This window comes from Ammospiza nelsoni, chromosome 5 (assembly GCF_027579445.1).
Source record: "Ammospiza nelsoni isolate bAmmNel1 chromosome 5, bAmmNel1.pri, whole genome shotgun sequence".
In the NCBI taxonomy this organism is placed as follows: domain Eukaryota; kingdom Metazoa; phylum Chordata; class Aves; order Passeriformes; family Passerellidae; genus Ammospiza; species Ammospiza nelsoni.
This window is the reverse complement of record NC_080637.1, coordinates 35,874,632-35,891,476: the sequence shown is the minus strand read 5'-3', so window position 1 is coordinate 35,891,476 and position 16,845 is coordinate 35,874,632. Positions and strand designations below refer to the sequence as shown.

The following is a 16,845-nucleotide window of genomic DNA, read 5'->3' as shown; positions in this document are numbered from 1 at the left end:
AAGGTCACTTAGCACATCTCCTGCTTGAAGGACTATTAACATCATTGCCTTTCAAATATTGGAAGTCTTCCTTCCCGTTCTCCATTACAGTTTTTTTCTCTTTTCTATCAAAAAACCCCACCCTAATTACTGTCCAACATGATACAAAAGAAATAACCAGAATTCTGCAAAGAATAAAACAAAATGCAGATCATCACTGGTGCAATTATCTGTTTTCAAATTCAGTTCTGTTCAAACAAGGCAACCTCGATGTTTATTTAAATTTTACCTTCTAGCTATTTGGACCTGATCTATCATGAAAACTAGTCAGAAATATGAATCAGTCATCAACCCTTTGGACAGCTGCTCCAGAAAGAAAAAATAAAATCTATTTGTATCAGAGTTATACTGGTAGCAGTGCACTTCTGCCAAAAATGTATCATAAAGTATACCTTCTCAGTCTAGAAGGTATGCCATCTAATAACTGGTTTTATTATTCTTTTGTCCATTAATCTCTCAGAAGGACAAACACTTCCTTTCATGGAAAAAGAAAATGTGTTTCTAATGCTACAGTTGTCATGCAACTGAAAAATCTTACACTGCTCTTTGTAACAGCTCCAGCTCCCTGTGCCATGCTCCACCAAAAAACCCAAAGCACACGCTCAGAATTTCAGACTGTGTCTGTAAAACAGAGGACTGGTCACAAAGCACCTTATTCCCCTCATACTATTATTTAAGAGAAAATCTTCTACAAGTTTGAAAGGCCAGAAGGCCAAGCTGCTGAGATTCTTCTTTTCCAATCACAAGTATGATGTACTTACTGACTTTTTCCAACTGCTAACTAGAACTGTAACTAATTTGAAGAAAGAGATAACATTATTGTACAAAAGAGTATCTAGACGTTTTTTCAGTTAATCCCTCTGCAAAACATTTTGGGAGTTACCATATTGAATTCTTCAAAATCCTGAGCCACTCTATTCAGCACTACTTTGTAAGGTAACTCCATAAATGCATTTGAACAAACTGAGTTTGGGAATGTAATTCTATAGTGGCAGCACCTGAAAATTAGCTACATTGAGTGGCTATATTTCACACAGTGTTCTTAGCAAGCTGAAAATTCAAAAATGCCATTAAGTATTCTTACAGTACTTTACAGTTTGTTACAGATTTTTGTTTTCTGGTACTGCAACACTGACAAGCTATTCAAAATCAATTTAAAGAGGAAAAGTAATGTTAATCTACAGGTACAAGTAATTAGTACTAAGGAAAGTATCAAACTGAAAGACAGTATACCAATAGCTAGATTTGACTAAAACCCCATCCACCAGCAGACAACCACTACTACACTTAGCAGCTCAATCTCACACACCATGTAGCCTACAAAGGTTTTTGCCCAGGGCCTCTGCAGCCCAATGCTCAGGGAAACGCCTGGTGAGTCAGCACACGTGGACCTCTTAAGCATTCAGGAAAACAGATTTCAAAAGTAACTAATGGCTTCACACACTGACTCTTGCCTAAGCAGTAGGTTACTGCAGAACATGCAAAAAGGCAGCAGATGTTAGAGGATTACCTGAAGCATCAGTAAAATACCAGGGACTTGTGTAAGGTCTGCATGCAACAACTGCATAGTGAGATCCTGCTACGTATGGAGAGAACAGAAGGAACTATATACAGGCAGGGCAAGATAATGAGACTGATGCCCCTCATTAGCTGTTGAAGTAACTATAACCCCTCCAAACCCAACCCAAATCTGCTTCAGTACTACCTGTCAATGCCCTCGGCGCAGGAAAGCAACCTAAACTGCATGAAATCTTGATAATCTTTAGCCTTTAGTGAACTAGGAAGGCCTCATTACCCACTGTGTGAAAGAATTCAAGAGAATTCAATTTTAAAGAATATTATCTGCTCAGTTAGTCCATTATGCTTTTTGTATTACAAGACAGGAAAACACACTGCTGGCTCACCTTGGTTTTGCACTATTTATTATTTTACATATGGGCTCTTCCATATTTCACATGGGCTCCTTTATAGAGGTAAGAAGAAGGTGGAGACAAACTCAATCTTTTGGTTCGTTTTCATATGATTAGAGCCATCACTCTTCCCCTAAATCTACACAAAATCACTAAGCCCATCATCATAAAAAAAAGACAAGTTGATGTTAATAAGTGCATACCACAGGTCACTAGATAAGTTGACATGTTCCTAGGATTCCCCAGAATTACAGCCCTTCCACCCATGCAGCTAATAAGAATTCTGTGTTCTGCAGTCCATCCACTGAAACAGAACCTCAGGGAAGAAAAGCCGCTTGTGTTGCTCAGATGCTCGAGGCCAAAACAGCTGTCCACCAATGACAGACCTCACTACAGATTTAAACAGTGATTGTTCTGTTCTCTTCTGTACCTGTTTGCAAACATCTACTGAACTGCCCACAGAGAAGCATATGTCACAGGTTTAGATGTTATTACCTACATGAAAGCCAGACTCTGTTGGTTCCACAACAAAAACACAAGTGAAAAAAAGAAGAGTGCTTATCAAAAGCACACACCAATGCAACCAAAGCAAATGAAGATGTAATGTGACAGGAGCTACACAACTTTGAAAATAACTTGATTTCAAACAAATTTTAATTATATCTTGTGGCTATACACTGAAATTACTGAAAGATTTTCAGACATTTTACTAGCTTAAAGCTAGTTCTGTGCAGACCAGATTTATCCATCCTTGGTATCCTTAAGTTCCTAAAATACTTCAAATCATAAGCATTACTTCAGGCAACTTAAGACTGTAAAAGCATTCAGCTGGCAACTTTTTTCTCTAAGAAAATCATGGAGACAGTAGGAAAAAAGTTAGTATGATTTAAGTATCACTTTTTAATAATCCTAAAGTTTCAAGTTTGAAATAAGATGTACCCGAGAAGCTTATGAGCATAAGTCTTTCCTGCTTATAAAGCAGTCCGTGCTGGCAGCGTACAAGCACAATTCACAGCATATTTATTTGTCCAGTTCTACTGAATGAAAACTACACCCATTGCCTGTCTGTTTCAGAATCCCACCAAAAGCTGAAAGTTGATGCAAGTTTCCAAATGCTAGTGAGCCACTTTCACCTGATTCTTTTTTTCCATGGGTGCTACAGAGGTTAAAGGCAAATTCACAATTCATCTGATCAGTCATTGAAAGCACTGTTCCACACAGAGACAACAGCTATTCCAACTCGTATCCTGAGTGAGGGTCTATAGAAACAGGGAACCACAGCAGAAAATTCAGGAAAGCTGCACAAAGCAATAGCTGCCTACCCACCTACTATTAAAAAAAAACAGATGGAAGCAGCAGGATGTAGGCTCAGTTTACATGTCATGGCATATGCTAGTTAAGGTTCTGGAAAACTCTTCAAGTATTTATAGTCTGTGTCCAGCAAAAAATAGGTTTCTGAAGTCCCACCATTGCCCCAGTAACATTTTCTGAGAAATAAATGGTATGATTCTTAATAACATAAGGACACAGCATGGACAATGCATATCTCCATATTTTTTTTGTTCTGTTTACACTGAGCAGCAAACAGGCAATGTCTGTAGCATTTTTATTGCTAAAAACCTGTATGAGCAGAAGGCCTTGGGATGCTACAGCACCACCAACAATATATGAGAGAATACAAGCAAAGCCTTGTGATTTAATGCTTGCCATTTGATAGCAATTTACAGCCCTGTGCTACCCGCTAGTGAAAGATGACAACATTGCACCCTAAGACAATGAAGTACAGACAACAAATAAAAGGAGAGCTAAGATCTGGGGCTGCCACAGAACAGGATGGTCCTGCCATCCTCACCTATGTATTTTCCACCCTGCCTGTGCTGAGCACCTAAGTATTGGCTGTCACCACGTGTACTGATTGTTGTATCTCCTGTTCCTAGGTCTGTAACATGCCAACAACCTGTCAAACACAGAACAGTTGACAGAAGGAGAAGCTGCAACTCTCCCAGTCAGTTTGTCCCATGTTTCAGACACTTCATATTCTCACCCTGTGTTCTTGGAGAGTGTGTTCCACTCACTCCCCTTTTCTGCCACCAAGTACAGCTCAAGGCCAGCACTGCTCTGCCAAAATGCCATCCAGCATCTCATAACAGACACAGTTTGAAGCTCTTACATAGTCAATGAGCCACTGCTCTGGAGTAACTAATTATGGCACAGTGTAAATACTGGTATTAACAACTTTTCAATAGCAGTTACTTCATTTTTTGCCTCATGTTAGGGAATCAGGTAGAGGACCTCACCAAGGGTTCAACAGCTGAAACAGCAAATGGGAATGCTCATAGAAAGTGACTGAGCAGAAAAGTCTGAATGTTCTGCAAACTTCAAATTAAGGAAAAATGGCTCTGTCCACAAACATCAACAACAGATACAGCAGCTGTGCAGCACCTTATTTTCAGATTCTGATGGAAAGAAAACAAACAAAAAATGTTACACTGTAAGGAAACAATTACAGGCCAATAAAATTAATTCAATTCAGAGAATGGTTGGCCTAAGTGACATCACACCCACAAAAGAAAGCATCTTAGTTTAGAACTGTGCATTAAGTAAAAAGAAATATAATTCAATATAAATTACATGACATTGAATATAATATAATTATACTGCTTGAATTTCCATCTTCCTCTTTGGAAAAGCTGATGTTTGCCCAAAGCTTACTCACATATCCACTGCTAAGGTGTCACTGGGCACAGTGATGTACCTGCTGCATGTGGAGTCTGTTTCCAAGGACTAGGTGCCAACACATTAGAGTGTCCTACAAAGCATCAAGCCAACATTAACTTGGTCAACTTACTCTTCTGCTCCACAGAAGACATGCTACAATATCTGGCATTCAGCTTGTAATAAAATGCAAATCACAGAATGGTTTGCGTTGGAAGGGACCCTAAAGATCACCTAGCTGCAAGACCCCCACAATGGGCAGGCAACATTCCACTAGACCAGGTTACTCACAGCCCCATCCAGCCTGGTCTTGAATACTTCCAGAGATAGGGAGCAGGCAACCTCTCTGGGCAATCTGCTTCAGGGTCTCACCACACTCAGAGCAAAGAACTTCTTCCTGATACCCAATGTAGACCTATGCTCCCCCTTCAGCTGAAGGCTATGACCCCTCATCCTATCACTACATTCCTCTGGAAAAAATCCCTCTCCAGCTCTCTTGTAAGCCCCCTTTATGTACTGGAGGGTGCTCCAGGGTGTCCCCGGAGCCTCCTCTTCTCCAGACTGAAAAACCCCCACTCTCTCAGCCTTCCTTCATAGGAGAGGTGCTCCAGCTCTCTGACCATCTTCATAGCCCTCTTTATTACACTGGATCTATGCCTATGGTGGGGACTCCAGAGATGGACACAGCGTCCACGTGGTGTCCTATGAGGGCACAGGAGAGGGGGAAAATCCTCTCCCATGATCTGCTGACCACACTGCCTTTGATATGGCCCAAAACACAGTTGGCCGAGCTGCAGGTGGACATTTGAATGATACTGAGCTCTTCACCCACAAACACCCTCAAGTTTTTCTCCCTGAGCTCACCTCAATCCATTCGTCACCCAGACTGTACTTGTGCTTGGGACTGCCCCACATTTGGCCTTGTTGAATCTTGCATGCCTTTTGTTTGCTGAGCCTGTGGCTCAACTTTTTTCCCAAGAAAGTAAAATTTCACACCTGCTAGTCTTAAAGATGCCCAATTTCTAAGTAGGGAAGGGGTGGTGAGGGACAGAACCCCACAAATGTTGCTCATGTTGTGACAAATACGAGAAAGCTGTCAACACCAGGAACTACATAAGAAAAGTCTCCTACTTGACCACACTACATATTTCAAGCTCTGCCTCGTGCTCTGAAGATTTCTTGAACCACAAGTATTTCTGCTACTCATGCAACAACAGCAGGGTATCAGTGAAAATATAAGTCTGTTCAGTGAAAATATAAGTCTGAGAGAGCAAGAGCTTCAGGTAGTAACCCACGGGTCCCATTGTAAGCACTTCTGCAAAGAGAAATCCTTAATGAATAGAAAAAAGAAAGAAAATATAGAAATTTCAGAAATATCACTGAACTGCTATACATTCAAGCATAATAAAGCCTTAAATAAATTCAAGAGAGATAGTCTTCTGTTCACAAAGAAAACCCACAAAGTACAGTATAATAAAAAAGAATTATGATTGTATTCATTGTAAATTATAAAGGCTGAAAAAGATATAACAAATGTTTAAATCAAATGTTTAATAAAGTGGCACAACAATGCACAGTACAGGAGTTTTGTGCACTCACATTTAACTAGTAGAAGGTGGAGCAAGACATTGCCTATCCCACAGAATAGGTATACACCTAAAATAACTCACTGTGTCTTTGTCAACAAAATACCTAAAAGATGCAAAGTTAGTTTGAACATTCCAAATTTAAAAAAAAAAAAAAAAAAACCAAAAAAACTTCCACAGTAAACACAAATCCCCTTCCCAAACATACAGCACTTACACCACTATTTAGCAATAGCTGCAGTGCTCCTTGGACACTTCTAGTTGCTGAACTGGCCAGACATCTGAGCTTAGAGACAAAGCTCAGATGTTTGGCCAGTTAACACTCTGAAACTTTAACTCCAAGAGCAAGAGCACAAGCAAGTGAAAAATAACTTATCTGACAGCCCATGTGTCAATTGGTAACCTGAGAAAGATTTAATCGCCCATGTGCTGAAGATACTCTGAACTCCAAGAACATTAAAAAAGTATCATTACTGTCTTTAGATCAGCTGCAATAGTCAGCTGTATACTGACAGACTGAAATTGAAGCTTGCACTTCTCAACTTTTTAGCTCATTTTCTGACGTGGTTTCTGTTATAAGGGTGAATCCAGAATAGGTTCTCTGAATACAATAAACTGCCATTTGCTAAGCAACAAAAAGAGAGAAAATGTACCTGTTTTCATAAAGTATAATATATAAATATACCTGTTTGCATAAAGCCAAAAGCTCTGAAAACAAATGACCTTATTACCAAGTTACTTCCAGAAAAAAACTGGCAACTCTAAGAAAGGGCAAAAAACTGAAGTTCACACTGTTCTAGGGCAGACAGTCATTTATAAAGAATGAGTCATGACTCCAGAATTCAACAGCAGTAACTTTTCCTGAACAGAGTTAACTATCCATATAGAGAAAAACACTGATAAGAACCTCATGAGAAGTTCCAGCAAGAAAAAAAAATCACAGGACAAAAGTCCAAGTAAAGTAGTACATGAGATAATCACATTTATAATTCATATCCCATTATTGTATGGAGCAGAAACCAGAGACTACATGAAACAGCAGGATTCTGAATCTACTGATATTAATAAGGTCTGGGAAATAAAATTAAAAATAAAAACAAACAAAACAAAAAAACAAACAAAAGCCCCCCCCCCCCCCCAAAGCCCAAAAAATAGAGAAGAGAAAGGCAAACAGGGTAAAAATGCAATAGAAACCACAATCTTTTATGGCTTGCTGAAACAAGTTTTTGTGAAAGCTGAAACAATGCAGGTTATCCCAGCTGCTTAATCCACTGGCATGGCATGAGCTTTCCATGGGAACCACTTTGTGTAATATTTTGCAGAAAAGAGCACATTCATTAAAATACATTACTTTCATGTGATAAGATCTGCCACATGAGAATAAAGTACTCCACAAACTAATGCCTACTAATCCTTGAGAAGGCCACCACCTGAAACACCCCATTATAACATATTGCAGAGCCAGAAGGAACACTGCAGTTAACTTACGACATCCACAGCTTGTGCAGACACTGAAGTGCAAAAGGCCTGAAGTGAGAATGCTGGGTCTGTACCAACCTACACTGCATTTATTCTACCTGGAGTGAAATTTCATTAGTTTGTAAGCCCTCCCAAAATCCTGCAGCCACTCAAAGGAACAATTTGTGGTCCAATGTGCTCCCAACAGAAAACTAACCCAGACAAAAGTAAGCACAGTTGTATGTATTATTTCAGCTTGCTACATCTAATTACTGACAGATCAAATGAGTACAGTATCCAAGAAAGCAACAGTGCAACACACAGGTGGGGAAATACAGAGAAGGATGGAACTGCTCCTGAGAGCAGTGAAATGTCAAACCAGCCCAGCCACTTCATGAAATTTGAGAAAACACAACTGTCATTTTTCCTCTGTGTTAAAAGAGACACAGCAAAGAATGTTACTGAATTAGAGTTGCATTAACAAATTGCATTAGGACTGTGGACGTGGCATAACTAAAACAGTTTTGCAACATCTTGGAGATTTAATCTCAGGCAAACATGGCTCTTGGAAAGGAACAATGAATACACAGCAAATTTATAAACAACTAATCCACAATCATTCTAGCATCTCATATAATCCATCACAATACAGCTGCTTTCACGAGAGACATCCTGAAGAAGATCCCGATAAAAGCCTAAGTGGAAAACCAAAAACAACCTGAAAAATTAAAACATTTAAATATTTACCAAAAAAATTAAAATATTTCCCTTCATCCAATAAACTTCTGTATTGATATTAAAATGGGTAAAACTAAAAAAGGAACTTTTCTGTATATATAAAAAGTGGATGTGCATAGCTAGAAACAGCTGGGAGAACATTATGGCTATCTTTATATTTACACACCTAACACCAGTAAAGAACATTTAAAAAAAATTCGAGCACAAATTGCCTGCTCCAACAATTCTGGTTGAAACGGATCTGCTTTCAACACCCGGACGGAATTTTGGTGCTATAGCGAAGGGCACTCCTCAGCACCCGCGGGGAAGCGCAGACGTGGCTAATTACGGGTGTTCTCTTGCGCCGAGATCAGCGTGAACTGAAACCATCATCTTCTGGCCCGGGCTGGAACAGTGAAACCGCACACTATCACACGCTCACCACGGCTGCTACATACAATCGGACACCGCACCGAGATTTTAAATCCTAAAGAAAGGATCCACGTGCTCGAGAACACCGCGCTGCAAAGCAACGCTTTCATAAGAAAGAGTAATGAAATAAAACTATTTTTACAAAAAAACCAATACAGACACAATTCGTATGTGTTGGCGGGGGCGGAGGGAAACAGTGGGTGTTGCTTGTACCTCCCCCTCCTGCGAGCTCAGTCCCTGTCAAGCAATAATGTTTCGCTCCACAACGCTCGGCAAGAATCCGCGGCGCACCAAAATTTTTAAACTACTAAACTATGGGACTGACAGGGCTTTGTACGCACGCCGGGGGCAGCTTCCCACCCGCTACCAGCGCGCAGGCCGGGGAAAAGGCCGCTACCGTCCCTGAGCGCCTCCGGGACGCTCGGACACGTAGACGGGACAAGCGGCGTTCCTCAGCCTCAGGCGGGGAGCCAGCGCGGCCGCGGGGCTGCCCTGTCCTGCGGAGAGCGGCCTCCCGCCACCCCGGGGCCAGGGCCGGGGCCGAGCTGCCGCGGAGGCGCGGGGCGCTGCCCGGCCGGCAGGTGCGGGAAGGGCCCGAGTCCCGCCCGAGGCCGCGACCGCCTCCGGCGCAGAGGGTCCGCGGCCGCTGCCAGCGCCCGGCTGGGTCCGCCCGGGGCCAGGACGGCACCCGGAGACGCGGCCCCAGGAGGCGACACCCACAGGCAGGGGAAAAGGCGCCCGGCCATTCAGCGGCCCAACCCCCCCTCCCCCGCGACTCCCGCCAGCTGGGACGACCCAGCGCCCGACACGGCGCGTCCCGCGGGGGGAGAGGCCGGCCCCGCCACCGCCCGCCCCCGTTACCTTGCCGCTCGGCGGCGCCGCCATGTTGCCCACGAGTGTTTATGGTGACGTCGCACTCCTCACGTGCTTCCCCGCCGCGCCACAACAACAGCGTCACTGCTGCGAGCCGCGCATGCGCACGGCGCGGGGCCCAGACCCGGGAAAGGCTGCGGGCGGGACAGGGAGCGAGGGCTGGGGCTGCGCTGTGTCACAGGCTGCGGCCGGGACAGTGAGCGAGGGCTGGGGCTGCGCCGTGCTGTGTCACAGGCTGCGGCCGGGACAGGGAGCGAGGGCTGGGGCTGCGCCGTGCTGTGCCAAAGGCTGCGGGCGGGACAGGGAGCGAGGGCTGGGGCTGCGCTGTGTCAAAGGCTGCGGGCGGGACAGGGAGCGAGGGCTGGGGCTGCGCTGTGTCACAGGCTGCGGCCGGGACAGTGAGCGAGGGCTGGGGCTGCGCCGTGCTGTGTCGCAGGCTGCGGCCGGGACAGGGAGCGAGGGCTGGGGCTGCGCCGTGCTGTGTCACAGGCTGCGGCCGGGACAGGGAGCGAGGGCTGGGGCTGCGCTGTGTCACAGGCTGCGGCCGGGACAGGGAGCGAGGGCTGGGGCTGCGCCGTGCTGTGTCACAGGCTGCGGCCGGGACAGGGAGCGAGGGCTGGGGCTGCGCTGTGTCACAGGCTGCGGCCGGGACAGGGAGCGAGGGCTGGGGCTGCGCCGTGCTGTGTCACAGGCTGCGGCCGGGACAGGGAGCGAGGGCTGGCGCTGTGCTGCGCCGTGCCGTGCCGTGCCAAAGGCTGCGGCCCGGGACAGGGAGCGAGGGCTGGCTGCGCTGTGCTGTTCCCGACGGTGGCCGCGGTCTCGTCGCTCCTGTTGAATCCCTGTCCCGGCCGCAGCCTTCCGGGAGGTTGCCCAGTGTGCAGCCGCGGGCCCCGCGGCGGCCGGGGCAGCGGTGACCGCTCCACAGCGCGGCGAGGAGGAAAGGGGATTGTTGCTCTTTTTATTTTTTTTTTTTTCTTTTTTCCACTCTCACCCTTTTTCAGAGCTCCCTGAGATTGCAATTGTAATTTGAGCAACGTTATATAGTTGATATAAAGCACACATCATACTCTCTCAAACTATTTTCTTTCTCTTTACGCTGTTGTCCAGTCACAGAATCATAGAATAGTTTGGGTTGGAAGGGACCTTAAACATCATCTAGTTCCAACCCTCTCATGGCCAGGGACACCTTCCACTGGACCAGGTTGCTCAAAGCCCCATCCAGCCTGGCCTTGAGCACTGCCAGGGATGGACATCCAGAACTCCTCTTTACAACTTGTCCCAGCACCTCACCACCCACACAGCGAAGAATTTCTCTCTAATATCTGTTCTGAACACACCCTCTGCCTGCTTGAAGCCGTTCCCCCTTGTCTTACTGGTCCATTCCCTTGCAAACAGTCTCTCTCCAGCTATCTTGCAGACCCCCTTTAGGTACTGGAAGGTTCTAGAAGGTTCTACAAAAGTAGATCTTAATTACAATCTCATCCATCTTAGCAAATATTCAGCTCTCATACATGTACAAATTTATAAAGCCTGAAAGAATTCTGCAAAAGTAAATGGATTTTGATTGGTCTTCTTTATCTGGAAAAGTATATTATGTGTGGTATTACTTTTAAAAAATTGGCTTTCACATAATGTCTGAAACATAATAAAGATGGTTTTTAACACATTGGTTATATTCCAACAATATCATAAAACATTTTGAGCAAACAGTATATCCCCAAATAGTGTTTATTTGAGATGTGTGCAGGGAAGTGATTTGCTTCTCTGAAGGAGCAAAGGTAATTTGAGTTTTGGAGTGGGTTGGTTGGGGGGTTTTATTTCTGTCATAAAGTGGCATTATAATTCCCTTCTGACTTTTTGAATTAAAACCCCATTTAGTTAGATTAATACCCATACCCTACTTACCTTGGAAAACCAGATTTCCAAATTTCAAGACAAATACTGATCTGCTTCAAAGCTGGAAAAGCCTGTTGTGACTCTCTGTATATAAACATGCATAAAGATGAGAAAATTGAATAAAAACACAGATCACAAGTTCTTGTAGTAATCTCTAGGTCTGGAAAGTGTAGCAAAAACGGACACCTAACTTTGGGGGTCCTTTTGTTTAAGAACACAATGTCATGATGAGTACAAGGGAGAAGGCTACACTAAAAATGCATCACACATCACCATAAATTAATTGCTTTGAGGGGTGCAAGTGTTTTACCTATCTTCCATATTGGTTTAATCTCATTTGGTTGGAACACTTGGTATCCCATGTGTTCCTTTTCATCCTTTCCTTTTCCTACCCTTTATTTCTTACTCCTTGCAATATAACCATACATTACTTTCACACCATCTGTAATCCTGTTCCCTCTGCACTTCCTTTTCATCTCTAACCTCCCTGAAATTTGCAATGAACACTGAGGACTTCCTTTGATTGGTTCCATTGCATCCCCTTGTTCTGCCTCTTCAATGAAACCGCTTTGTCAAGGTTTCTTTCCTAGGAGAAGCTCAAAATTGAGATTCAGATTTCAACTCTGTTAGTCAAGCCACAGTCTACAATGACTCCTTGAGGTCTGCTCTCTTTACTAGCATGATTGCCAGTTTCTAGTTCTCCTGTCTCTTGAACTTGATCATTAGCATATTGAATCAAAGCCTTTGTTTCTTGGTAGGAAATTGCATCAATAAATACATATTTATCTCATGACTCATTGCCATATTTCTACCATAGCCATTAATTCTGATCCAAATTAAAATCTCTTTTTATCATTGCAGATAGCTAACAGACAAAATGGTTTTATTTTCCTCCAGATTCTCTTGGCAGTCATCTCCCTCTTCAATATCAATAACCATATGTCTCCAGGGCCCACAGCTTGGTTGATGCCTTAGTCTTAGAGAACTCTCTGAACTCTGTCTTTACATGCTTTACCCAACTCCCTTGCTGGCATTTTCTAGTACAACAGCACTAAATCACAGCTTTCCCCATCTATCCACACAGCTAAATATTTTCTCTTGTAACATTCTGTTTGCTGACAGTGACTCATGCCATTTTGATACATCCAGACTTCTGCAGAATGTCTTAGTCATTCATCCAGCCCATATTATTTTAACCCTCTCATCTTAATTCCTCCTGTTCATCTACCCACTCCCACCCTTCTACAGGGCCCAAGATAAAATGCCATTATTCATTTTGAGGGCAATTGCCACCCACTCTCACTCACTGCCAAAGGTCCTGCTTCTGTCAAGTCAGCTCAGTGCTAGACTTTGCCTATTATTTGTAAAATTTGCGAACAAGTTGTGTGAAAGGCTTTTTCCTCAAGCTGACGTTCCTGGAGCTGTCAACTAAGTAAAAAATTAAAAGATAAATCCCATTTGTGCTGCTCTTAGCGTGCCAGTCACCATTACCTCAGTGTCAAGAAGGCCAGTATGTTTCAGATAAATCAGTCCCACAGACCAATCAACTCCATGAGATATATATGACCATCTTCTAGCTACTTACCCAATCTTCTAGACATCCATCTTGGGCCTTCTCCCTTGTAGCAAATTTTCATTGTATAACAATGTGTATATTGTTACTTGAGCAAAATTTCTCTTTATCAGGCTGCTCTATCAAAGGACTGCTGAAAGTTTGAAGTTGGCAGGAATCTTTAGAGTTCATCTAATCCAACCCTTCTGCCCAGAGCAAACCCCAAATGATTGCTCAGAGCTTTATAAAGTTTGAGGTTTGAGAATCTTCAAGAATATACATAACCACAGCCTTCTCGGTCAAGCTCTTTCATCAGTGTTTGGTTGCTTTTGGAATGCCAAAGGTTTTTCTTATGCTTAAATGGAATTTCTTGTATTTTGGTTTGAGTCCATTTTGTCATTGAATACCACTAAAGATACCAGTGCCTTCTTTATTTCCTCTCATAATCTATATTTAGATATTGAAAAGATCCTCTGAGCCTTCTAGAGACAACAGTCTCACATCTGTCAGCGTCTCTTTGTATGACAGATGGTCCAGTCTCCTAATTGCCTTTGATTGCCCTTCAAAGGTCTCACTCCAGACTGTCAGTGTCTCCATTCTACCAGGGAATCCAGAACTAGACCCAGCATTCCAGAACTCTCTCATGAGGGCTGAGGAAGTATCATCACCCCTCACCTTGCTGGCAGTATTCTTCCTGAAGGAGCCCAGGATGGCTTTATTTTCTGGCTCAAGATTGATTTGTTGTGCAGAGTTTTTGACACTCAGATACCTTTGTGCAAGGCTGCTTCCCAGCCTACATTATTGGTGAGTTACATTATTGTACTTTGCAAACCTGAATGATACACAACAGCAAGTTCCATGGGCTGACATGGTGCTAGCAGTTCCCTCTCCCTCCTCCATAAGCCCCTTAAGGAAATAATGGGACACTCTGTAGCTCTGTGCTGAAGTCCAACCTTTCACACACTACACAGATGGGAGTCTAAGGAGGAGGGTATCTGTAGCCTGGGGGCCCACTCTTTGTTGGATTTTAATTAACCATCTGCTCTAACACTTCTGTCACATAAAAGGTGGTCACAGCACAGCAGCCAGCACTGAGTGTGCAGCCAGAGTGTTCCTGGCTTTCCCGTGGCTTCTGTTGCTGTCACAGCTGCAAGCATAGCTATTACTGCTGTGCCAAAAGCTGCAGCAGCTGCTATTGTTGTTGTTCACACAGCTATTTCAGCAGAGTTCCAAGATACTTTGCTGTATTCAGAAGTGTCAGCTGCCCACATGCTCAACCACATGAAAACCTGGCCCACACAAGACAAGTGCGGGTTCTGTCAAGTCCTTCCATCACAGGCTTAATTTGTACAAACAACCCCTCAGCAGAGGAACAAAGAAAAACAGTACCAAAAATATCTTTCCCTTTGATCTTTATTTCTTCTCATAGGAAATGGATGTATTCCAAGCCTTGCATGGACAGATGCAACCCACAATTTTTCTAGGCTATTCCAGTTTATCACAGACCACAATGAGATAGTGAATGGGGTGCTGTCCTGGACTCTGGATGCAGCAAGTCACCCAGGAAAGAGCTGCAGACTAGGCTTTTCAAGTTCCTCATATTTCAAGAGGTACCCTTCCTCAGCATTAGTTGTACTGTAGACAATAAATGAAATATCCAAGGATTTACCTGTGAAATGCTCTTATTTTCCCCATGCAAGAGGAAAAGATTTTTAAAAATTCCTCCCATTCTATTCCACAATTAGGAGAGAAGGAAAGAGATCAGTCCCTGACCACATCCATACAGGTCAACCAAGAAAGCCCCTGGGGTAGAGTCAGCCTTTGCACTTTATTATTAGTTTGCTCTTTTATGTAATTATGGACCATACCACTTACGGTTTCTCAGGCTAATACATAGAGATGGGGTGGGGACAGCACAGCCACTGCAAGCTGGCAGCATGTAAATATGATTTAAAGGGCAGAAGAGGACTAAAGCACTTGGATTAAAGCTGCATTGTGCCATCTGCTCTCAAGGCCAGAGCTCCTTATGCACTCTGGCCTAATTTATTTGCCAGAAAATGTAGCCTCTGGGACCACTTAGGACCTTCTCTACTTACCAATTGTTTCTACCTCAAAGCAGAAACTGAGAGCTAAAGATAGGATAGCCTTTCTAACCTGTTCCTCAAAGAAAACATAAAAAGCCCACTAACCTGAACAAGTAGAGCATGAAGATAGAGCACTGTTCCATGCTTAGCTACCTTCTGCAACAACGTTAGACAAGAATGGAGACAAACTAAGTATACAGAGACCAAAATTAAAAGGAAGGAAATACCATACCCCAGTGGCATTTATTTGTATTTACAGTGTGAAGGCATGGAGATGTAACAAGACATGAAGGCATGTATGCTGGGTGATGAGATTTCTTGAAGCATTTGCAGCATCACATTTTGAATATCCTTAAGCACAGCACTGAGTTCATGTTTGTGAACTTGATTTTTTATCTGTGTATCGATACAATTCCAGAATATGAATCAACCCAAAACATATAGAAATGTTTTCTTATGTTGTCACATAAGAAAACATTGTGGTTGGTGTAACCAACCATCACTTTACAATAGCTTTTTTCTCTCAGTGGGGTATAAAACTGTGGGGCTTGTAAATACAAAAGAAGCAGAGCAGATACTAACATGAATGCTCTGCATTTGTCATGCAAGGAGAAATTCATGATTGCATCAGCCTCCACAGAGGGTAGCTGGAAGCTATCCGACAGCGATGACTAAACAGAAACTGATCTGTTGTTTGCCATTGGCACACCAGTATTGCCAGACCTAGGAATGCAGCACGGGTCACTTCTACATATACATCATAATAGCAACAAACAACATTTCCTGGAAAGAGCAGATAAGTAAGAGAACAATTGTTTTAGTGTAAGGGCAGTCAATGTTTACTTCTTGATCTTAATTTGCTACCATTATCATCTTCAGAGATCACTTAATTTCCCATACAGGCTGAAATCCCTAAGTATCTGAAAAAGAAAAGGTGCACATAGTGCTAAACACTGCAGTTTTCACATGCTGAAAGGATTCCTTGCAGGCCATTGATTGGAGCCATTTTAAGCCCCAATCCAACTTCAGGATGGACACAGCTTACAGCTGAGGATTGTTTTGCAATTACTCTACATCACAAAACAGTGGGAGAGTAGATGGACTTCAGAGGTATACCAGATACTGTGCTGCCTCTTGCTATTTGAAATACTGACCCTAGGACTCTGATTACAGGGTGTAACTACAAGTACACTTGCTCTTCACTACTTAATATAGCCCCTTTAGAGAAATGCTGACATATTTTGAAAAACAAATTGTGAAGGAATTACATTTATTCTAAAAAACTCTGGATTTTAGTTTCTTGAACAACAACAAAAAAATTCCCACTTACTAGAAAATACACCTTTTTTGAGAGAGGTTGTGGAGACTCCCTTACTGGAGATACTAAAGAACTGGCTGGACAATTCCCTGTAATGTACTCTAGGATGATCCTGCTTGAGCAGGGAGGCTGGACCAGATGACCCACTGTGGTCCCTTCCAACCTGACCGATTCAGTGATTCTGTGACAAGAAGACAGTAGGATGTAATTGCTGACTTCTTAGAACTGCAAGTGAAAGGGCTAAGAACAGCTAAAGCAGAAACAT

The 16,845-nt window shown here is 43.3% G+C and overlaps 1 protein-coding gene across 5 annotated transcripts in view; it reads right to left on the bottom strand.

Annotated features, from left to right (window-relative positions):
- TBC1D15 (TBC1 domain family member 15) overlaps positions 1-9,807 on the bottom strand; it is a 35,771-nt gene extending 25,964 nt beyond the window's left edge. For 2 of the 5 annotated variants that reach the window (XM_059472063.1, XM_059472062.1), the window contains exon 1: positions 9,719-9,806. In XM_059472063.1, coding sequence (XP_059328046.1) covers positions 9,719-9,742 — 24 coding nt within the window. In that variant the 5' untranslated portion in view covers positions 9,743-9,806. Of the gene's footprint in view, positions 1-8,612; positions 9,130-9,718 lie in introns of those variants that run through there. The other 3 variants (XM_059472061.1, XM_059472060.1, XM_059472064.1) reach the window with 3 other exon arrangements.
- Between the last annotated feature and the right edge of the window lie 7,038 nt (positions 9,808-16,845).